This window comes from Natrix helvetica, assembly GCF_964273705.1.
Source record: "Natrix helvetica genome assembly, chromosome: 2".
Classification (NCBI taxonomy): Eukaryota; Metazoa; Chordata; class Lepidosauria; order Squamata; family Natricidae; genus Natrix; species Natrix helvetica.
Window position 1 is genome coordinate 263,078,986 of NC_138552.1, and position 24,633 is coordinate 263,103,618.

Below are 24,633 nucleotides of genomic sequence, written 5' to 3' on the forward strand. Positions count from 1 at the left end.
AAAATAGGAAAGGGGAGTTGTCCTGTCTGTAGCATATGGCTTGGCTTATTCCAAATAACGTTGGGTGTCACAGAATCTCTTCAGCCACATCAATAGTTTGGTCCAGAATATGTAGGTCAATTGGCCTCAATTAAAGAATGTAGGTCATTCCAGCACCAATAGTTTCATTTTCCAGATCATTCCTTCCATGTTGTCCAGTTTCATTCAGGCTCATAAGAATTATGTGATTGTTTCCCTTCATCCCTCTATTCAAATCCCAAGGTTTTAGGTTACTAATATAATCAAATTTCCATATGAGAGTGTCTAAGCTAGCTAGTATTTCTTATCTCAGTGAAAACTTTTTGTTACTTTAGTATTTTCCTTGAATAGTTTTAGCTTCCTTGATAAAATAGAGAGGGACTCTAAGAAGTATATTAATTTTCTTGTCACTTGTTTTCCCCCAAAGAACAAGTTGTACAATCACAGTCTGACACAAACACCTCTTAGATTTCATTTGTTTGTTATTTTTCCAAACAAAGTAGCCCACCCATCCCACTGTCCCCCAAAATACATACTTAAGCAACAGAAAAGCAATACATCACAATAAGCATCACTTAGTTGCACACAAATAATAAATTAAGACAGTTGGAAATCCCACACAGAATTAGGCAAGAATATCAATGTGATGACTAGAATATGGAATTGTAATAATGATTTTCAATACTTCTGCAAACATATGCTGTCTAGAGCCGTAAATTGGTAGGATGGGAAAATATAAGTTGTTTCTGGTTTAATCTGATTTTAAAAACTTATGATAATTTAGAGTCACATGGCTAGTCACATGGCTCATAGTTCAGTTCTTGGTACTTTCAGTTAAAAGGATTAGCATTAGATTGGACCTCTGGAGGAGAAACACAGTCACTTAGCATAGCATTGACAGTAATCAACATAAACCAATGAGCTGGCTCAGTATAAACCAACCAGACTCCTTTACCTCCCCCCAATTGGGGCAACGATCAGTTACATTCACAAACCTGGCTTAGCAACCCATGCATATACAAATTTTTGAGGGAGGGCATATATAAATCCTGTGCACATCCCAAGCCCTCCTCTGACACTAAAAACTGACAAGCATGGATGATAACAAGAAACATACTGTAGCCTCATTTCCTCTGCTGTGACATCCCCTTATTTATCTGCATGATCTGAAATGGAAATGTAGCACATGTAGCTGAACTTAATTATAAAGCTTTCACTAGCAGAAATTTTGATAAAGTTCCTGATCATGCAGTTCAGCTGAATACCCAACACATCCATTTGAGATCTTTCAGATACACATACTGGAGACTGATGGTGATTGGGGGAGGGGGGGCACAGTATCTTTTCCCAGCATACTCTGTGTTCACATATCCTAACACTTATCTATCACTCCTGGTCTTGTGTTGGAGGACTGTTAAAATTTCGTCTCCATTCTCTCTACAAGTTTGGTTCAAAAAACAGTAGATGGGTGCAAAGAAATCACTTCCAGAGAGGGGAATATTTGTGCCAGATATACTTTTAAATAATTTTATTCTCTCCAGAATTTTTTTAAAACTACAGTGTCTTTTAGGCCTATGTTATAGGCAATTATGTTAAGGTTCACCAGGTTATCAACCAAGGTAACTGGCTCCCAAAAAACAGCTATTGAAGCTGTGCAAATACACTATCCAGAGATTTAATTTGGAAATGGTTCTATAAATTTAACTTTGAAATTGAATACCACGGTTGACTCAAATTCATTTTTCAGATTGGTTTAAAAGTTTGAATCCAATCAATTTGACCTTTTAGAAGTAAGAAGTTTGAATCAGCACAGGGTTGAATAGCAAATTCCTGATGCTACTATTTGCATGAGTAGAGAACTCTCTTTGTTACCAATGGGGACCTCCTTCTTAATATAAACAACTGCCAATGGCCTTCTTCAAATCAGGAGAATGGCATCAGCAATGGATTAATCTCTTTCTCCTGCCTATTTTTTTTTAAGCAACCACAAATTTAGCAATGGTATGGATTGCTGTAAATCTGTTTTGTGCACAAATCCCTTTCACAAGAGAAACTGAGTGTCTGTTTGGAACTGGTACAGAGAAAAAATAGAAAATCCTAATAGTTTTTCGAGATGAAAAGAATTATGTGTCTATCCTTCTCTAGACCCCATGTGCTATTTTATCATCTGTCAGAACTATCCTTTCCCCAATTAATTTAGGTTGCAGGAAAAAATAGTAGTAATGACCCAGCTTCACTTGTCCTTTGAAAGAGCTGCCCTCTGTGGGAAAATTAACTGCCAGAAAATAAGATTTGAGTATACAAAATTCCTTGCTTCTTTCTCCAGTACTCAATCCAGACTCTTTGTAGACCCTAGGCATGGAGTAAACATGTACCAATCAGCTATAACCAAGAGCAAGCAAAACTTTGAAGTAGTAAATTTGGGAGGATCTCCAGATAAAGTTAAGAGAGACTTCCTCTGAAATGCCAAGTTACGTTGCCTGTCAATATAGCATAGATACCAAAATTACTGGATCAATGATAGGGATCAATGATTTGTAATTAATAATAATTGGAATTCAAAGCTTAAGGACTATCAAAAGAAGATAGAAAAGGTATATTCCATGTTGGTCAAGGCAGCACAACAGACTTATCATGGAGGATGACAGATTTCAGTTCTACACTAGTAAAAACCTCTTGTCTTTAAGAGAAGCTTGATAATGGAACCAAGCATCTGGAAGGTTAGTGTTTCTGCTTCACTGGAGGCCTCCAGATAGAGGGGAAAATAATCTGCAGGAGTTACTTTGGCTCATAATTTCTTACATCACAGGAAATTGAATTAGTTGAAGCCTTCCTTCAAATTCTCGGATTCCAAGCCCATTTTATTTCTGTCCATCTATTAATTTTTCAACAAGGGTTGACATATTGCTTCTCCCAAATATTTTAGCACTTCCTATCAGCAAAGGATGGTGGGAATTGTAATCAAAAATATTTAGAGGACATCAGCTGTCTTCCCATACCAGTTCATGCAAAGAATTGGTATGGGAAATGATACCATAAGAAAAGATCAGGCTCCAAATGTATTTCAGACCCCCAGATGTTCAGGATTTGTGCCATTGCAGTGGCTGCTTCTGCCAGCTTTCTGCTTCTCTTTAAATCTCTTCTTGTTCAAACAATTTATAGCACGTATCTTATGGGAAAAGCAAAGCTATGGGGCTTCACTCGAAGGAGGAAAAGCACTCTAAAGGGAGTTGCAATTCAAATATTCCCTTAAGAAACACTGGGATGTATTCTGTGAAAAGAAGATGGCCATTTCCATGATTGGACTTAATGTTTGATCATATTTAACTAACAGGCACTTGATTAAAACTTTCAAAGAGCTAAATAATAGTATTCCACTTCTACTAGTTAGGGAAGACATGTTGCACTATGACATGTTGCTTTTACATTGAGTTTTGGCTAGTAGTATGCACAAAATAAACCAGCAGAAATCAATGGGAGCAATTGTTCCACGTGTGACATCAACTGGCACACCATTATGTCATTGCAAGCATTGGCTATGTTAGATGTTGCCACAAGGGTTCCTGTTTATTGTGCTCTCCCTTCTGCCATTCTCCATTAGTGAAGAATAGGTGTTAAACAAAGTGGATAAAAAGTTCCAGTCAGATATTCCTAAAATTGGCCTTGAAATATTCAGCATATACTTTAAAAAGAGAGATATCTCTTTATGCTGTAGTAAGTAAGTCAAAGAAATTATTTTATATTGAACCAGACCTCATAAAATTAATCTGTCCAAGTCTTGCAACTTTTCCATGGCCAAGGACCGTGGTTTTTACAGCTGCAGTGGATTGCGCAGTAACATAATAGCATCACCAGAGAAGAAAGATTTTCTGTTGGTGGGAGGGGCTAGGAAGGATAAAATTTGATCAGTGCATTAAATCCATCAGAAATTAATACACCTATTTTTATGAATTCTCATTGAGAATTGGCACCATCATTATTGGTAGTTTCCACCAAATGTTGATTGTATAATCTTGACAGACTCAATAAATTGCAAAAAGTGGACTTGGGAGTCACATGCAACCCATAGGGTGCCCACCCCAACTCAACTACAGTCTGCTCTGTGACTCATGTAGAAGTTCAAAGGTCCAGAGAAAAAGCCTTCCTGAACTTTAAAGGTTTTTAAAATGTGTGTTCTTTCAGGCCTTGGACATCATAAATGAGAAATGTAGATGTGCCTGAGTAAAAGGTAATTTGATTTAATAACTCCTTGTTTATTGGATCACTCTATTATTTTAGGTGGCTTTCCCATTGCCATTCTAGAAACAAAATGGCATACAAGATTGTCAAATAAAAGGAATATATATATAAGAAAGCCCTTGATGAAAGATTTTTCCCCAATGATGTGGTTTGCTATTTTGTTAAAAATATATAAATAGAAAGTCTTCTGGACAGGTGGCAGAGGGGTGTCTGCAAAGATCCTGCTTTTGATGCTGTTCAGTCAGGTAGCATCACAAAGCTAACCAAACAGCCAACCCCAGTTGGATGTCACATACGTGGCGCAAATCCCCATTGCGTTTCAAATTCTCTCAGAATTTAAGCGTCCTTGAGCTTCCATCCGGAATTTGCCATACATCGGGAGTTCCCTGGGCACTACGCCAACCTAGAAAAAAAATGGGGACAGAGGAAGGAAAAAAGAAAGGTGTAATATGGACTGAAAGTCAAAACATTTGTGTTTACAATTAAGAGGATGCAGCACACTAGGCAATACTTTACTTGATCACCTTGCACCTCCCAAGTTAACAATCTCCTATATTACCTAAGCTGAAAAATACAGTGCCTCAATCCAGCATATGTACCTAGTCATTCACAACAAAAGATCACAGATCAATATGGCCATTGGTCAATTTTGTAAAGAAACACATTCAGCCACTTTTATGGCCAGAGCACATTTTGTGGTTTATGCATATGGATTCACCACAAAGAAGCCTGTATTCATGGAGCAGTGGTGGCACAGTGGTTAGTATACAGAAGTCCGGGCTAACTCCCCTAACTTTTGCCAGGAGTTCAATCCCAACCAATTCAAGGTTGACTCAGCCTTCCACCCTTCCAAGAAGAATAAAATGAGAACCCAGATTGTTGGGGGCAATAGGTGCCATAGGTTTATAGCTCTTAGAAAGTGCTATAAGAACTATGAATCAGTATATAAGTCTAAGTGCTATTGCTATTCATACCTGAATCTCCTTTGCTGGATCAGGGCATTTAAGTCTACCCTAACACATAGCATAATCTCATGACAACACAAATTGTCATCAAACCAGTCCTTTTTCCTTGAGAAATGCTGACATCCAAGCCCATTAGCAGTTCCCATGATGTGAGACATGGGCTTACATGTTTGTGCCCTTCAAACTTTGCTGACTTTAGTAGAAGCTGTGGATGTAGAATCCAGAATCGGAGAATTCCGTCCATTATTATGGTTCTTGTAAATGATGCTTTTACTGTTCCCCCACCCAATAGATTGGTTTTATCCAACGACATTGGTGTAATCTGATGCTTTGTCCATAAAGATCATCCGACTGATTGTACCGAGGTGGATACTTGGTTATGTATTAGATGTGTTGGAAGCATGGAATGTTCTCCACTCATAATGCTGGAATATACAATGAACTGCACCAGAAAGACATAGCTGATCATGTGTGCTGCTTCCCTTATTAAACAACACATAGCAGTTCCTTACTTAAAAGAGAAATCTTATGATACATTCTCATATCTTAAAGTCAATCACAACAATGTGTTAGTGTCTATTACACAGGATATGATTCTGATCAAATACATGAAAAACTTTGGTAGTTCTGATAAAGACAAGCCATTTCTTTATGATTTTAAGGGGCTCTTCAATATCATTTCTAGCATGAAATTTCAGTGATATAGTTTTGAGAGTTGATAATGATATAATTTCTGCACAGGAGAAATACTTCAGCAATAATGTTATGCAAACATTGATATGTATTTTGTATATAGGATCATACAAGTATGACTTCTATTCTGCAGCATGAAGTGATATAGCCCAACTGAAATGTATCTGTGGGAATCAGGGCTATAGCATAAAATCATTTTCATTTGAAAATTGCAGTAGGATTGACACAAATTTTCTGAGAAATGGCTTGCCTTTCTGAGATTCAATGCCTTTCAAATGTTCACAAGTGACGTTATTATATTATATATCCGCCCACTTGAACCACATTGTTCATTATTTAGTGGAAGTTTTTGCACCAGAAATAAATATCAAAAGATTTATTAAGCCTGCCAGTCAAGCTTGTATAGAATGTTGGCACAACTTCAGAATGCATTATGGCTACCATTAAAATTTGCTTTCAGGAATCTAGCAAATATTAAGTAGCCTCAATAGTAATGTTTTTATAATGCCATTAATTCATCACACTTCTAGAAAATGTCACATTTCACATGACTTTTTTTTTTTTTTTTTGCTTTGGCTTTCAGGCCACAATACGCTGTCTTACAAAAACTTTTATTATTCTACTCTGCTTGGTTCCTATCGATCAGCTTCCTTATCTTTTCTGGTTACTTAAATACTATGAGATCTTGAAAATGCGGACTTAATTTCCACGCAGCTTATACATGGGAAGCGAAGTCACAGTATAGAAATTCCATGCCAGATATGAATTGTTCTTTAAGTCTTTGAAACTGGATTTCTAGATATTGCTGAACAATTTTAGCTAACACAGCTAATGATTAAGGAAGCTGAGATTTGAAGAAAAACATCGAAGGCTCACAGCTGTTTCAGTCTGTTTAGGTGGCATTGTGCTGTTGTTTTCCATTGTCTTATTGTCTCCAATAGACCTAACCCTCTACATCATGAAAGTAATTCATAACTGACACAGTAACCGTATTTTCAGATTGTGATATACAAAAAAAGTATGACTGAAATTTAAAAAAAATCTTCATTTTAACCACATTCAGTGTTTGAACAGTGTTGTTATTATTCAGGTGTGCACTGTGCAGATATTAGTATCCTATCCAACGGGCTCACAACCCAACTAATAATAATAAATGACTTGAAGAAACAAATCCTGTTATTTTACTTTGTAGTGAAGGTTCTACTTCTTGTTCTTAAAAGTTCTATCATGTAGTCAAACTGAAATGACCACAACGCTGGCTGGCTTCACTTATCCATTAAGAATGGTAAAGGCTACTTCAAATTACATTTAACTCCTAGTTAACTATGAAGATGTTCATGCAGTTGTCCTTCCAACAGTAGGAAAGTTATTTACTATCCCCTTCTGGAATACTTTTACTTCCCAGAACAGCCTACAGTGATCTCCCAGTGATTTCTCATTTAAAGTACTAACTAGAGTTGCCCCTACTTAGCTTTCACTGAATCAGCCAAGGGCACTAGGTGTTGTCACCTGCTGTACTTACATATTCCACATGAAAACAGCAGGTTCTTTAACCTTAGGTACATTGTGAATTTGCCAGGTTGTCTTTAAATTGTTGTATGGCTCTGGGCTTTCTACTTCCCTGTGCAAACTAAAACACAAGAATGGGAGTCACTTTGTTAAGGTTAAGTATGAGAAATCTGAAAGGCCCTTGGAATTCTAGTTTAATGAAGTCTTTGTAAGAAAACCTTTGGGAAAAATTATTTTGTTAAACAACATAGAAAACAATGGTGAAGGAAGAGGAAAGTGCCTTGTTCCATGCAGCCAAGTTAGCGTGTGATGGATGAGACGAGAACCTAAATGAATTAACTCTTGTGGAAGGTCTGAATCCTGAACTTAATGGTTTTACGCTGCCTTCATCAATGATACAAAAAGAGGTATCATTGAGATGTTATCGTAATTGACTTGGCTTGGAAAATTATAAGAGTAAAACTATAGAGCAAATGTGAATGTTATAATTAAGCTTTCAGGATATTTAAGATATGTTTATATTCTCGGATGGTCCAAGCCAATTCTCCTATTTGAAGAAAATATGGTTGATTAATTATTTCAAGGCATCATGTTTACAGATAGTTTTAAAATATATGCTATACATACATACATCAATTAGCCTCAGAAATGAAGACAAGACATACAGTTTGACAGTTTTCTGTATCACATTCTGTACATATGCAATGTGCAAAGTAATGGAAACTGAAATAATGGCTGTTTCACAGCAGATGACCAATGAAAATCTTTACATTCATAAAAGCCAGTACAACATATCGTTGAAATCTTTAATACTAGTACTAAAAATAGTAATAGAACTGATCAGTACTGAAGTCTTCAAAGAGCATTGCCATTTTGATTTCAGTAATCTGCTAGCACTCAGATTATTTTCTTTTTGAGGTGAAGCTAAAAACATGGTTCTGTGGTAAAGTCTGAGACAGATATTCCATACTGAAACCTGACCAACACTTCTCCCTCATAAAGTAAGGAAATTATGCAGAATTAATCTCTGTATTAAATTCTGAAGGGAATCTGTACTATCATACCTTATACATTTAGTGAAGGAAAACAGGATGTTACTCTTGTGCTGCAGTAAAGGCCTATTTTTCCATGTCAGGATTACACACAATATTACCTACCTATTTTGTAAAGCCCAGGTTAAGAGACAGTCAGTTACATATATTCCCTATGGCTTTCATACAATTTACTAAGTGTCTAATCCACCAAACATGAGTAAATTGCAGCGCTATTAATCTCCAGCCTCTTTTCTTCAGGCTCTCAGTGTGCTACAAATAAATAAATAATACAGGGGGAAAATATAAGCAAGGGATCTAGAAACATTTGTAAGCCTTTGCAAGGCTAAAACAGCAAGCAGGTCACCATATCCACGTCTTCATTTAATGGTCCAATCCACTGGTTCTCCAGTCTTCTGAAAGTTTCTGGTCTTGTCAGTTTCAAATTCATCAGGCTCACCTTAACACCATCATGACAGTTAAGCTAGCAGAAGTCTTAACTCCATAAAATAAATCATATGCAATTACTCCCAATTTTTAATCCTCCCTTACTTCTCCATCATTTTCTCCTTTGTTGCTCATCCCCAAGTTTCTAAAGGTCTGTCTGGTCTGCAGGATTAAAGACAATTTGTACTGGAACCAAAAGGATACAAAAAACATTTTCCCATCATTTTTGGGTAAAGACTTTGAATAATCTTCAGTGAATGGTGTGGAAGATCTATAGGTTCTAACAAATGCATGATGTAACTCACAATGCAGGAATAAGCACCATTTGGCACTGCAGGAACATGAGTGGATGAGTCAACATCACAAATGGATCCTACAAAGAACTTTTATGGACAACACCTGAAAAGAGTAATAAAGACATTCCACCCCCAAATCCTGCAAAAGATGTCTCAATCAGAATAGAGACTAACGTAAGACCTAGTGTTTTCTATACCCACGTTTGGATCAAATCTGTATTATTTGTTTGGATCACAGAACTGGATTAATTCTGCACTAACATATGGAAATACAAACTTAGATAAATCTTAAGATTCTGCTGTAAGTAGACATGAAAAATATAGTCTGAAAATGTCAAGAAGGTGAAGATAAATTATGCATCATTCTAAAAGTCAGGACAAAATAAAACTACTGAAAGTTGTGCTAATAGAAGGGGGAAATTCAATAGACTTGATCTAACATAGTGGCAAGATAAGTGGAAATAAATATTAGCCTAGAGATTTGAGGTGGGTGTAAGGTTACAAAATTTGTATAACTTTCAAAGTTAGAAAAATTAGGAAGAACAGAGGTTGATTGGCTTGAATTGAGAAAAGTAAGAAAAAAGAAGAGAATTATTTTTTGGCTACCTAAAAGTGGTTTTAGGAATTCAAATGTAAAGTGCCAATTAGAAAAAACAAAATTGATATAGGGGAAGGGAAATCAAAATACAAGAAACTGGATAGGTAAGAAAGTCAGAAAGACTAATCAGCCAGAAGCCCAATAAACCAGCAACAGGAAGAGGATACCTTGAACCGGATTAATGCCCAGACAAGGGGAGAGTATAGATTACATTTCTGAAAACCTGTAAGGCTTGAAGATGAATTGATGGAGAACCATTACTGTTATCAGTGACTAAACAATACCCTGGTTTTGGCAATTGGCTTCCCTATGTAAACATTGTGTTACTTAGTATAATTTACTATGTCAATCAAGACTGTCACCTTATGTTTACTTTGACCTCAACCTGCATCAATGTTTAGTGGTTGGGGAGATACCCAACGTATGAGGATATTGTTTTGATTCGCTTGCCGAGTTACTTTTAATTCAGATAATTTGCCCAGGAACTAGGGATGTCAATAGTTGCTGGTGAGCATTACATTAATCACTTTCCACTTGAAGACCTTGAAAAACAATTAAAATAGAATATTAAGCAACAGTAAATGAGACCATTTTATTTTTTTTAATGTTAATACAGCTTTGAACATGTTTTAATTAATGTACGAGTTGAAACTAAGTAATATATGATAAAGAAAACATATCAGGAAATTATGGTTGTTATTAATCCTCTAAGCAGTGCTCCTAACTACATGACACATGATTTAGCAGCTCCAAAGTGTCTTAGGATACTACAAGTATCTGTGAAGAATTTTGTGCCGAGCTAATGATGTTTGCTTGCCAGATCAGAAAAGGGAAAGTAGGAATAGGAAAATTCATGGCTTCAGTTTAGTACCACCTTCCTAGAAAAAATAATTTTTGGATCCTGCATGTTAAAGGAGTCAGCAATCCAATACAGAACGGACTGCTCTGGTAACTCTTGTTGACATCATCAAAATGTGTCCTTCATTTCTATAATATATGCTCAAATTTTGAATCAATAACAGCTCAATTTTATTTACCTCTCTGACACACTCTAATCAACCTTTAGCTACCATGCTATAAAGGTGAGGGGAAAAAACAAGATAGCATGAAATTAGAAAAGCTTAGCATTCCACTCTAAAATGGCAATAATGGTATACTGAAATTGAGAATAGAAAGATTGATCAAATTTAGAAAATGGGGGAACTGAAGGGAACACTAGAGAAAAGTTGAAATATGCCGAATGGGACCTTTAGGCTACCACTCCTGGCCATGCCTCCTTCGCCTCCAGCCATCCGTCTCAGCCCATTCACAGCCAGTTTTTATCCTCCACTGGCCATCTCCCAGCAATTGTCCCTGGCCAATGGGCCTCTGACCCTTCAGCTAAGCCCATTCGCTGACACATCATTTGTCCTGAGAGTTTTGTTCCACAGGACAAAATGTCACCAGCCAATCTGGTGGCAGGCGGTAACAATGGAGCTGGGAAGGGTGGCCAAGGGGGCTGTGATTGGTGACAGGTTACGGAAGAGATCAAGCGAAGGCAGGCAGGAAAATGCTGCTTACGTGCTGCTCCGGGGGAGGGGGTCTGGCTTAATATCAAACTGGTAGGTCAGTTTCCCCCCACACTGTGCACACCATTTGACCCCAGACACACCAGCAGCCCCTGATGCCCTGCCACCATCCCTAGGCCCACAGGAGTAGCGCACAAGCATTTGCCTGCTTTTTCCTCCCAGCACCAGTTGCACACAGGAATTTTCCTGCCTGCCCTTCCCCCAGCCCCCCAGGAGCAGCATGCAGGCATTTGCCTGTTTCCTGCTCCCAGAACCAGCACGAGCCGTGCACAGGCAGCATTTGCCTGCCTTCCCTCTCCCCGTTGCTCTCTTCCGTAACCTGATATCAATCACTTCCCACTTCTAGCCCCTTCGGTCACGCTTCCCAGCCCCATGGTTGCCATCTGCCACCTGATTGGCTGGTGGCCTTTTGTCCTATGGAGCTAAACTCGGCCAAGCCAAAGGGCAAGAGGCCCATTGGCCAGGGAGAATCACCAGGGGAGTACCAGCAGACGAAGTAATCTGGCTGTGAATGGGCTGAGCCGGTAGCTGGAGGTGAAGGAGGCACGACCAAGGGTGGGAACCTGAAGGTCCTAGACCCGAAATTTGAAGAGAGAGATTGAAGAATGAGCAGCAGATAACTAAGATACTGGAAGATAAGTATGGTTTGCTCAACTACGGTTTATGAAATAACAATAATATGCTAAGCCACCCATAGTGATTCATATTAGCATGCATGTACAGTATAATACTCACTGAAATAAAACTGTATTGAAAACCTGCCTTAGAAAATTGGTAGTGGAACATGTTAAGGGAAGCAGCAGAGGTATTAACTAACAAGTCTTTCAGTAAGATGTAATACAATATATCTGTAGTTCTTCTGTACTTCTGCTAGCAACAACCTTTCTCAGTTCTCACAACTTCTGAAGTCCTGTATAAAATTACTCCAGTACATATATGGATTTCTGAAACTAGTTTAGTGTGATGGTTGGAATTGTAACAGGTGAAGTCCTCGAGTGAAACTCATGCAGTTATCAATTTTATGTAAACCTTTTCTAATTCAAACCTATTCTACTGTAAGATGCAAGATCACCCCATCCTGTGAGTCACCAGGATGTGAAAATAATAATAATTTTCATCACCATCATTAATGCAGTCTCCTGCATTAATAGAAATAAAAACTCTATTATTCTCTTCCATGTCAGGGCACCATACTATACCAAAAATGGAAGCATTAAGAACTCTCCTTTCCCAGCAAAGAACAGCAAACATTTATGCTTCAAGTATACCTCACAAATCCATAGGGTGTTAGATCCATGCTTATGTGTATGGCTGGACTTTGATTGAAAATTTCAGCATGAACTGTTTTCTCGCTATAAAACTTAAGTCTCTCTGGCAGATGTTTATGTCTGGCAGGTGTGTATGTATGTACTGAGTGTGTATGTGAGTGTATACATGTATGGGTATGTATCTGTGTGTACACACACAGAGATACACGAACCTTGTTTCAAAACTGTACCCTTGCATTCTATATTTCTCTCTTTATTAAAAGCAGCTGTTGGGTTCCCTGAAGTAGCACAAATCGGAAAAAAATATAATAGTTGGCAAGCTATTTTATACTTCGGAATCCGAGTGGAGGAATCCCAGGTTTTGATCTTGTGCTGCTCATTGGTGTCATTTGAACAGCTTGATAGCAGAGTGATACCTGCCAAAATACAACTGATCTGGGACATTAAGAGTTCTTAAAAGTCCTTTAAACATAGGTCATGGGCAGTTTTAAATTAACCCATGAAAAATCCCTAGTGTGAGCTTTAGGGAAATTAGTTTAATAGTTATTTTAAAACCAACATCTCAAGGATTTAAACTAGTACCAAATTGCTAATGAACTGACACCAAAGTAAGCTTTAAAATAAAATTTAAACAAAAAATATACAAGAGATTTGTGTAGGAAGAGCAAGAGACAGTATCACAGAGGTATGTGTTTTTAATAAAGCAAATTGATGCTGCAACATGCAGTATTCGTAAAACTTATATATATATATAATTAGAACCAGAGTTCAGATATTTAAAGACAATATATATATATACAATGTATTGATAAAACCTATCAACTGTACAGTCTATATAAAAAGAGCAGCTCCTATCCCAGTCTGTTTTCCAACTGGAGAAAGTATCACAAAGCAATTTTCCAAAATGTTGAGTCTGGAAGATGCAAACTTGGAGGGTCTAGAATGTGCACCCCAGTACGTTTCAATGTGCATTCTTGCACATCCTTAAATGTTATTGCCTTTGCTATATTAGATTGCATAGCAGAGACCACATATTTCCAATTCATCTATCACATGGATCTTCAGTTGATTTTAAAGTTGGGAAAAAGAAGAGGGAATTATGGGAGGTCACCTTACAGGGTTGCATGACGTTTTATAACTTGGTATGTTAGTGATTGTGTGCAACAGTGCAAAACAGAAAGGGGTATGGGAGTGGCCACTATGATAGACCCTCTCACAGACAAATATGAGCATCACCAACTTGCTCATCTTTTAGTCTTTAGCTATGCATTCTTAGGAAAAATCAGAAAGGTGAGAAGGAAAACATCTAGATGGAAAATAAAATAAAGCTCTCCTCATTTCTTTAAAAAAATTCATCGTAATATAAAACCGAAGAAGCATTTTCTCAGGGGCAAAATATTTTATTGTAGTATAAATAGGAAGCTTTCTGGGTCTTTAGGTTAGTAATATATTAAAATGCCCTGTGAAGAAAACCCACTGGGCTTCTCTTAAAAGTTGCTTCTCTCACTGAGGGAAATTTACAGAGTGTGTCAAATGAGGATACGCAAAGCTTATGGTATGTACTTTAAGCAATTTTTTTTTATTTTTTTTCAGTTTAGGGACAAAATGGGTGAATGAACAGGGTAATGCAGACAACTACCCAATTAAAAAAGGCCCTCCCTCCCAAAACACAGACAGTGGTTTTCCCAATAGAACTTAACAAAGACAAAGGAAAAAAATACAATAAAAAGCCAGGTTGCCAATGACCTTTGGTCATCTAAATAATAAAAAAAAACCAAAAACAAAGATCAAATTTGACGCCGCTGTTCTCAACAGAGCGTGTAAGCAATAATAAATAGTGACTTCCATAGTAAAAGATAAAATTTCAGGTTACGACAAACAGCTTTCATTACAGGAATAGAAAAGGCTGATAATAACAAAATATTTTGCATTGCCATATACAAAAAAGGTATCGACTCCAGCGGGGCACTCTCTCACTCTCTCTCTCTCTCTCTTTAATATGCTTTGCATATGAAATTCTTTCCAATCTAAATATATAAAGCACCATTTTAATTTATTTTTCTTTTTGGCAATGGGGAAAAAAGCCTGCAAAACTTTATTTTTTCCTTTCATTCTATTTTTTTAATTTTTTTTTCTTTTACTGCATATGAAGTTTAAGATGCTGGAATGTAAAAGGGTAAGAGAAAAAAAAGGGACCAGAGCACACTACAGAACAAACCAACATCATCACCTTGCATTACTGCATACAATATGGCAGCAAAAAACAAAGAAACCCCAAAAGAACTTTGATATGTACAACCATCAGAGATGCTCATTTAGTGTGACATTCAAACAGGTTTTTGTTCCCCCTCCCCCAAAACAGCCATTATATGGCCTCTTATCTGTACAATGTCACACTTTCCTTGTCATTATTTTTTGAAACATACAAATATTTTGCACTATATTATCCTGCCAAATTAAAAAAAATATATACTGTGGCAGCCTATTTGTTTTTTGTTTGTGTGTATGTGTTTTTCCACTACCAAAAAAGGTAACTGATACCCTTTTTTTAAAAAAAGAGAAACAAGCAACAGTTAAAAATACAAGCTTCATTATAAATACTATAGTGCCTACTCTAGGTGAACATTAAATTCAAATACCATTCTAAAAATTACAGAAAAAAGAGACCATAAATGTGTTTTTCTTCTTTTCCATTTGTTTGCTTTTCCTCTTCTTAGCATAGGAATCAACAGGAGTGTGCATTTTCCTATATTTAAGTATTATATATTGTTAAACTTTTTTCCAATGTATTTATTTTACAACCTGAAATGTTGTCTGTATATCCAAGGCTTTTTAACTATTGGTTTTCAATGAGGAACAGGTCTTGTACGCCACCAAGACAATGAATTCTAAAATACATTTTCCCCTAAACATAATTAATTTTTTTAAAAAAATCATAACATTTATATTTTTAAAAGTTTTGTACAAAATAACCACTTCTTTGCACTGTAGGAGCAAGACCAATCTGGGTTTTTTTTAACATAACTGCAGGACTTGTTCCCATTTACAGCGCCATAATGTTATGTCCCACTCATTAGTCAAGTAAAATGGCAAGCTGGCAGAATTATTTATATGTTTATCATGAGATCATGCTCATTAAAAAAACATTAATCTTGCAATTTTTCCCTTTAAAGTATAGACCTGTAAACTGGGAAAATTGTACAGTGCATTTAAATTGTCCTATCTGAGCAGTCTTAAAAAAGTTTTTTATACTCAACCTGTGTACCTCTGATTAAAAGAAACAATACAGACACAACAGGCAGAGTCAAGTGCTATGTGAACTTCCCGCGGGGCAGATGCTAGCTTAATCATAAAAGCAATGAATCCTTTTTTCTTGTCAATACAACTAGCACATAGCATATGATTAAAAAAGAAACAAAATGAAGAACAACTTTTAGGGAGCACTACTACTCTTTCTCTCTCTCTCAGAATGTCATACATCAAGGCAAATCTTAATAGCTCATAGTTAATCATCATATCAATATTAGCTTATAACCTGTTCTTAATTTTAAATGGCAAACAGTGCTAATAAATCACTATATATATTTTTACACTTCAGTAAAACATTATTGCCAGACTGTTTGTTTATATACCTTTCCTTATAGAGAGGGAAATCATAGATTGATATATGATACACACGTTTGTGCATTATTAATTTGATTGTCAAGTTGACAATCAATTAGACCTGCACTTAATAGTTTCTGTTTTTACTGTTAAGTTTTATTTTGTGCCAGGATCACTAAGATATATTTTTTAAAATCTTTATAACGTGAATTTTCTCCTCACGTATTTAATCATCTTCCAAGGCCTTCTACACAAGTCACATTCTTTTTATCAAATAAAATAATTTTAAAATGGAAATGAGGGGGAAGAGAAGGGGAAGGGGAGGGACTGATTACAGGTTAGTAATATTTTAACCTGAGAGAGAAGCATTCCCTATGATAATGATGATTGCTTTAAACTCTCCTAGAGCAAAATAAACTTCAGTTGTACGATCACTCTTTTTTTAAAAAAAGGTGGACTGAGGAGGGGATCGAATGATGATTAACTCGGATTGGTTGGGTTTCTTTGTTTTTGTTTTTAGGTAGCCACTGTTGTGAAAAATATAATACAGAGTTATCGGCTAGGTCCTAAAGGACTCATTTACATTGCCCAGTGCGAAAGTTGTCCTACAAGTTTAGAACAAGTAGTTGCCACCAACATGGCTTAAATATATTCAAGGCACTCAGATTTCCATTTTAAACCAAATGATAGTACAAATTTATCTTTTTGCTCTCGTTTCCTCATTTTTCAATTAAAGACTTATCTCCCCACCAAAAATTAACTGATATTGTCAATGTTTTAAAGACAGAAATCAAAGTAACAAGGAATGTTTTCCCCTATTCAGTGTTATCTGTCTATCCATAAAGGGTTAATTCAAACCACATTTTCATTTATCTGTTAAAACACAAACATGGATATGATATATTACAGAATGTATGCAGCATGGTTGGTTGTTTAAAAATACTTGTTTTGCTTTTCTCTCTCTCTCTCTGTTTTCCTGGAACATCACTGGAAACAGCCATGGTGCTGTGCATGTGTGTGAGAGATCTTTTTGTCTGTTTGCTCAGCAACGAATTTTGGGGACATTTTTTTTTAGAAAAACAGCCATAACATACCATACATGCTGTCTAATTTTTTAAAAAATTAATAAACATACACAACATGTAAATTATTGCACAAGAGAAAGGCTCAAAGTTTGCGTAGTATTGCCCCAATACAGATCATGCATTCAAATGATGAAAACAGAAAAGAAAGGAAAAAGAAACAAAACAAAAAGGAAGATGAAAACAGGTGTGCTGGTGACAAGCACTTTCTGAATATCATTCTTAGCTTCCAATATTTTACTCACAAGGGACTAGAAAATCTCTACACAGGGGGCCAGGAATAAATTGGGGGAAGGAAGGAGAAGGGGTCAAGTTAATATACCTCTATTCAGTTTTTATGTCATTATTCAAGACTCGATCACTGTGCCATTTTTTCATGTGTTTTTCCAGGGTACTGTACACGCTAAAAGGCATCTTACAAATTTCACATTTGTAAACGTCCTTCCCCACCTGACCATGCGTTTTCATGTGCCTGGTGAGTTTGCTACTCTGGGCGCAGGCGTAGTTACACAGCTCACATTTATAAGGCCTTTCCCCAGTGTGGCTTCTCCTGTGGACAGTGAGGTTACTACAGTTCTTGAAGACTTTCCCACAGTACTCACAAGTGTCGCTGCGTCTGCCCTCTTTTGAACTAGGCCTTCCAGGGCCTGGACCACTAATATGCGGGGTGCTCCCTCCACTTCCTGTACCGCTGCGGCCTGATATCCCTCCATCCATCTCCCCGGGAGGCGTCGAGAAGCGTAAACTTCCATTTTCAGAGGAGTGTTCTGAGGAGGAAGCAAAAGGCGATTGTCGGGAGTCTCCAAAGTTGAGGAATGGATCTTTTAGCTGCCGAGAAGCAGCATACCCAGCTAGCCACTGGGAGTAAACATTTTCAGTGTTAGGCATAGCTGTCGTGGGAAGGTCAAACTCCTTCTCAAGTTTGATGCGTTTAGAAAAAGGACTTAGGGAGCTTGGGCTACCCAAGAGCAGCTTTTTGGACAAACCTCCGGAGGCAGATTCACCAGGGGAACACCCCCGACCATTAATAGCACCATCATCGATGCGATCAGATTCACCAGCTACTGAGTCTTCATCACATGTATCTCTATGCACCTCAGATTCAGATAAGAGCCCTCGTTTATGTTTCTCACCAAGAACCTGATGGAAAGCCTCACTGAAGTGCTGCATGGAACTCAGGACCATCCCTTGCATGACATCCGGGATAGAACGATTCTCCTCAATAGACCGGGAATTGTTTTCATGGTGCCGAGCTGCTTCTAGATTGATGCCAAACCCATAGTCTGGCCTTTCATTTTCAGTCAAATCCTCCTCCTCTTCTTCTTCCTCCTCTTCCTCCTCCTCCTCCTCTTCTTCCTCTTCTTCATCCCCATTTTCTGGAATAATATTGGAATCATTCTCACTTTTAAACTTAGCCACGACAGATTTGAGGGCACTGCTAGCACTGCCAACAAGGTCACTGGTTCCGGGCTCTGGGGAACTGGCTGTTGAGAGGCCATCATCTGACTTCACAGTCATTGGGGAGGATTTGTGCATGTGTGTTTTCATGTGGCGTTTTAACTTGCTTGCTTGAGTGCATGCATGGTCACAAAGGTTGCACTTGTAGGGTTTTTCTCCAGTGTGGCTTCTACGATGGACAACTAAGTTGCTCTGAAATTTAAAGGTTTTCCCACAAAATTCACAGGACTTGGATTTGATAGGAGGCTGAGAAGGAGGAGGAGCAGACTGAAGAGGAGGAAGAGGAGGTGTTGCCAGAAATGGTGGCTTGCTGCCTGGTTGGAATGGTTGTAGTAACCTTTGCATAGGGCTGGGCCGGTTCGGTGACAATGGTGGACTAGAGGTGTTTCCAGCTAACTCCCTAAGCCGCCTGGAGAAATCCATAGCAGGAGGCTCCATGGCCATGGGGTTGAGTCGCAGCACCCTGTCGAAGGCACTGGGGTGATGGGTTGCAAGAGCCATTTCTTCAGCACCTAGGCGTTCTATGCGATGTGGATCCAAATGATGTCTTGGAGGGGGACTAAACAAAGGAGGTGTGGGAGGGAAACGCCCTTCTCCAAGACCTGATGCTTCTCTCGCGACTGACCCAGGTATTCTAAGAAGATTAAAAGGATTATTGTCTGCAATGTGAATCCCATGGAGTGGTGGCTGAGAAGGGCATTCTGCACCTAGTCCTGATGGGATACCAACCCGCGGTGTCAGAGGACTTCCATGTTCACTTTCTAAGTAGATTCTTAATCCATGAGTGTTCTGTGCATGTTGCAAGAGAAACCAGGCGCTGTTGAATGGCTGTTTACATGTTGTACACGTGTAACTGCTGGGTTCATCTTTACCTGTAAAACAACACAATGGTAACATCAATCTTTTAATTATCAAATTATTTCTAATATCAAAACAGAAGTTAATTTTTGATGAATGAAATGCTAAATTCATCTAGTGTTTAATTCTGGAATTTGTAGTGGCTATTACGTTACCTTCAAAGCTATATACTGCTATAACTGATTCCTTTCAATTAGACAAATCCTCTCATATGGATTTGTCTAATTTTGTTCTAAAGCCCCTGAAGACAATGACCATTTACTGAGGCAACAAATCCCATCAATCATTCTTCTGACATTTATGAGAGAAAAAGTCACTGCTTGTTTTCTGTATATCCTGCATAATGAATAACTCTGGTTTCATGCATCTAATGATAAAAAAATTAGATACTTATCTCCTTAATACATTTCTTTGTCTACACTGTTAAAAAATATCAATTACTGAACCAAAGGTGCTTTTTCAAGAGGCAACTGGATTTTCTGATTTTTCTTTGAAGTCGTTTCACTTCTCATCCAAGCTTCTTCAGCTCCAATAAGCTTCTTGAATGAGAAGTGAAATATCTTCAAAGAAAAACCAGAAAGTTCAGTTGCCTCTTGAAAAAGCACCTTTGGGACAATCATGACCCGGATGACTGAGAATCTCCATAGAGATCAATTACTGAATACTCTATACAACCATCAACATCAATGATTAAGCTATTTGTCCTAGACCAGCATAAACGGACTTATCGTGCATACAATCCTATATACCTGAGAATAAGTTTCTTATACTGGAACTCACATGTTTGTGTAGCATTGGATAACACTACTAGGGATTGTAGTCTAAGCACAAAAATAGCATTAATTCAGCTACATTTTCAGTTAACTTCAAACATTTTAATGAGACTAATTCAATATAAGCTTTACACTATAAATTTGGTTGTGCATTGCTACAGATTTGGTTAGGAAGAAATATTTTGGATCATCTCATTAAAACAGCTGTGATTTATTCCAGGATCACATGACTACTGAGGGGACATTTCTACCATAATTGTGCAATCCTGCAAGCAAACATGGCTACATTAATTGTGACTAAATGTGTTGCTCTGGCTTATTCTGAAGCAATTTTCCCCAGTCAAATCTAAAATATTGCACAGCCTTAACTACAAAGCTTACTTTAGAATAATTTACTATTATTTCAGTGAAATGTTGTTTTAAGTTTACAGATGCAGCCATCTGCACTTATGCTTACCTGAAACTATGTCCAACTGTTTTCAGTGGATCCTACTCTTGAGTAATTATGTCTAGAAATAATTATTGCCTATAGTTGCTTTATAAGCATATTGATTTTAAAACAAATATTTTTGAAATAATATAGAACTAAATTCTGAGAGTACAGATTGTTAATGACATAGGACTAGAAATTAATTACTTATCAGTATTCTTTTGCAAACATATGAACATTAAAAAATAAAAATCAATTCCATTAAAATATCCCCTTATTATTAAGAGTGATTAAACTGTCAAAATAAAACTGTTCAAAATATATGATACAATAGAAGGTTTTTTTTGTTGGGGGGAGGGTGTTGAATTGATCTATAACATAAACATAACCTCTGATAAAAGGGCAAATTACATATATGCTAGGAATTTTGAAATGACAAATGTAAGTAAAAATATATTTCAGGTAGTTCAATTCCCACATTTGACTGAAAAATTAGTTGTCTATCTAAATTTAGTGAGGTGAACAAAAGCAACTATTGAAATTGCAATTTTCCTAGAAAATATTTGAGACTGTAAATGTGAATTTAATATTTTAAAATAGTTTCATATGTTCTTTAAATATATGAGTTGTTTCAATAAACATTTTAGTGGGCATCCCTCTACTTATTCTTTTTAATTTCATTTTTAATCTATTGTCCTATAAAGGATTCCAAGTGCTCAACAGTTCCCACCTTTTATATTCAGAATAATCCTGTTAGATAGATTAGGTTGAATGAAGGTAGCTGATGTAATATCTTCCACTAATCCTTGTGACTGAGAAAAATTTGGACATTTTAATGCCTGGTCTAATATCTCCTGCAAGCCTAGTGGTTCTCAATCTAGAGCAGCTTAAACTATCAATTATTTTATAGATGTGTGTGTGCACACACGCGCACACGCACATCCAGCATCAACAAGATGTGTATGTGGTGCTCCTGTGTTTATATGCAAGTCGCTAAAATAAAATGATAAAAGACTGCTGGCTTGTAATCTATATCTATGTCTCTCTGTCTGTCTTGGGGCACAATGGCTAAGCCGTTAAAGAAGCTGAGTTTGTCAGCTGGAGAGCTGACAGCCAGGATTTGAGACCCAAGCTTTGTGCAACAGAGTGAGCTCCCTTACTTGTCCCAGCTTCTGCCCATTTAACAGTTCGAAAATCAAACCTGGCAGAAATAAGAACAACTTCATCCTTGATGAGTTGATTTAACCCTTGCATCTAGCTTGGTAGTTTAGTTTTCTTGAAGTTTTGGGTAGTTTTCTAGGAATCTTTTTGATATACTCTAACTTTTCTGCCTTAAATTATTTTACCACTGTTTTCCTAGTATTTCTTATACTGTAGTGAACAGGCATCCTTAAATACACCAGTGCAGGATATGGAACCTATGGTATTTCATAAACTAACAATTCCTCTGGTAAGGAAGAGATTAACAGGAGTCCAAAATCTTTACAAAGATTGGGGGAGAGGTGTCAGAATATACAGTCCCATATTTCCAACAAATTTATTTTGAAGTAAAAAAATGAAATCTGCTTCTACTGATTTCATTAATCTTGTCCAGTAATGCTGAGGACACAGTCCACACACAAATATTATGAAACCCTGATATACAAACTCAAATGGCTAAGAACATGTGTCTTACTTTACAGGTTCTCTGAAAAAAAGGATTGCTGTGTGAACATAATTGTCTCATAAACATAGAACTGATGGAGCAGAAAAGTGAAGCCTGAACAAGGCCAACTCCATCACTTTGTAAAATGAAGCAGATATTTGAAGGTGCAGATGGGCAGAGCCTACTTCCCACTTCCTGTTCTCTCAACTGGCTGCCCACAATAGTCCTTTCATTTCGTCTAAGACAGGGGTGGGAAACTATGGGCCTTTTTTGACTTGTGGACTTCAACTCCCAGAATTCCTGAATCAGCCATAAAGGGATCATAGTTCCCTCTCGTCTAAGACAAGTAGATCTCGGGAATGGTTTACTGTCCTACTAGTTTCCCTTTAGCCACTACTATAAGATGGACTTCAGAATGACATACAAGAGGCATCTGTAGTACTTGTGGATAGTCAACGTGGCCACCTCACAAGGTCACTTGGAAGACTCCTTCAAAATGATGTATAAAGAGCAGTTGGTCCTGGGTGCAACACTGCTGCTAAGGAAGAAGTCTATGAGTGCAGCAATTTCTCTGTTTCAGGGAGTAGGTCTTCTGATATTACAACTGAACCCAAAGGCTGTACACATTCCTCTGCTTCTGCAGGATCTGACTCTGCAAACAACCAGCATACAGTCCCTGGCACTGCTTCCCTATAGCAATATCCATCTCAACATGAAAAAGGGTCCCCCAATTCTGTAGTTATAAAAATGCATCTGATTATTAGGGCATAGTCCAAAATCTATTTTCCAGCAATTCTCTATAGTGTAAAGAATTTGCATTACAGGAAACACCTTGGCTGAAATCGTTGAAAATATGCTAGTCAGGAACAGAGAGTGTTGAGCAAGACATGCCAACAGTTAAAATCTGTATAAAGTTGCATTATATGAGCCGATTGTGAAGTTGATGACTGGATTGTTTTAATAATGCATAAATTGCCAAAAGTTAAAAGGTAATAGTGGTGGATTGCAGGCGGTACGCCCCGGTATGGGCGTACCGGAGCCTGTCCGGAGCACTGGATACCATTCCGGTACGGTGCTCCAGAGGCCTCACCCGCCCTCACAAGCTCCTTACCTCTCCTTTAAAGCCTTCGGCGCTTCCACGCACAGTGTGTACACCACCTGCGCGACACTCTGACAAGCAGCTAGACCGTCGCGGAGGCTTGCGGAAGCGTCGCTGGCAGCTACAATGCATGCACGTGCCGGTTGGAATGGGATCTAGAACCCACCACTGGTAATAGTGTATGTTCGTGTGAGGAAACAAGAATATGTATTTTGTTGAATGCCCCTACAAATGCATATTGTATTAATTTTTGAAGAACAAACTAGATTTACAATGGTATTTGACTGCAATATGTACTTCTGTAATTACCTCTAATTTACTTTTTATCAGTACTTATACTAGCACTCAATATAGCCCACTCATAGGCAAGATTAGAGAGTAAATGCCAAAATGAGGTTTCCAAACACATGCTTAATATATGTGCAGGTGGAGAAGAGGGAGAAAAGCATGAAGTGGATGTATTTGATCTTCATTGTTCTTGTTTTTCTCCTTTCTTCCATGATGAAAAAGCAGTTTTATAAGGGGATTTTCATTATGTAAGGTACTGAATAAATAACTTTGGAAAATGATGGGCAGGCAGCATTACAGAAACATCTACTGCAACTAAGACTGTGTGTGTGTCCCCCCCGCCCCCCAAACCTTCTTTAAGTTTCAGTTTCTGACAATTTAAATTAGGTGATTTAAAAAATGAGAATCAGGCACTGCTGGCAGGTGTTTAGCATTTTGGTTGCTTAAAAAAAGGTTTTGAACAATATTTAACATTTCATTATTTTGCCAGTGCCAGCATTTTAATGAACCATGTGTGGTGTTTAGCACAGGGGCATTGGAGACCCTGGCAAATGAAAGGATACATCTTCTGAAAAGAGAGGAACATGAGTGTGATTCCCATAAGCTTGATGGTAAGATTTGGGCAAGGCTCTAGACCCGTGATGGCGAACCTATGGCACGCGTGCCACAAGTGGCACGTGGAGCCATTTGTCAGGGCACACGAGGCGCTGCCCTGTCAGCTGGCCAGCGCGCATGCAGGCGCTGGCCAGCTGACTTCACCTTTTT

General features: G+C 37.7%; 1 protein-coding gene across 2 annotated transcripts in view; it reads right to left on the bottom strand.

The window, feature by feature from the left end:
• Nucleotides 1-527: 527 nt before the first annotated feature.
• The window catches only part of BCL11A (BCL11 transcription factor A), a 192,939-nt gene continuing 168,833 nt past the window's right edge, over nt 528-24,633 (bottom strand). The window contains exons 3-4 of one of the 2 annotated variants that reach the window (XM_081942360.1): nt 17,920-19,647; nt 528-4,660 (exon numbers count right to left, since the gene is read on the bottom strand). In XM_081942360.1, coding sequence (XP_081798486.1) covers nt 4,587-4,660; nt 17,920-19,647 — 1,802 coding nt within the window. In that variant the 3' untranslated portion in view covers nt 528-4,586. Of the gene's footprint in view, nt 4,661-13,468; nt 19,648-24,633 lie in introns of those variants that run through there. The other variant, XM_081942359.1, reaches the window with a different exon arrangement.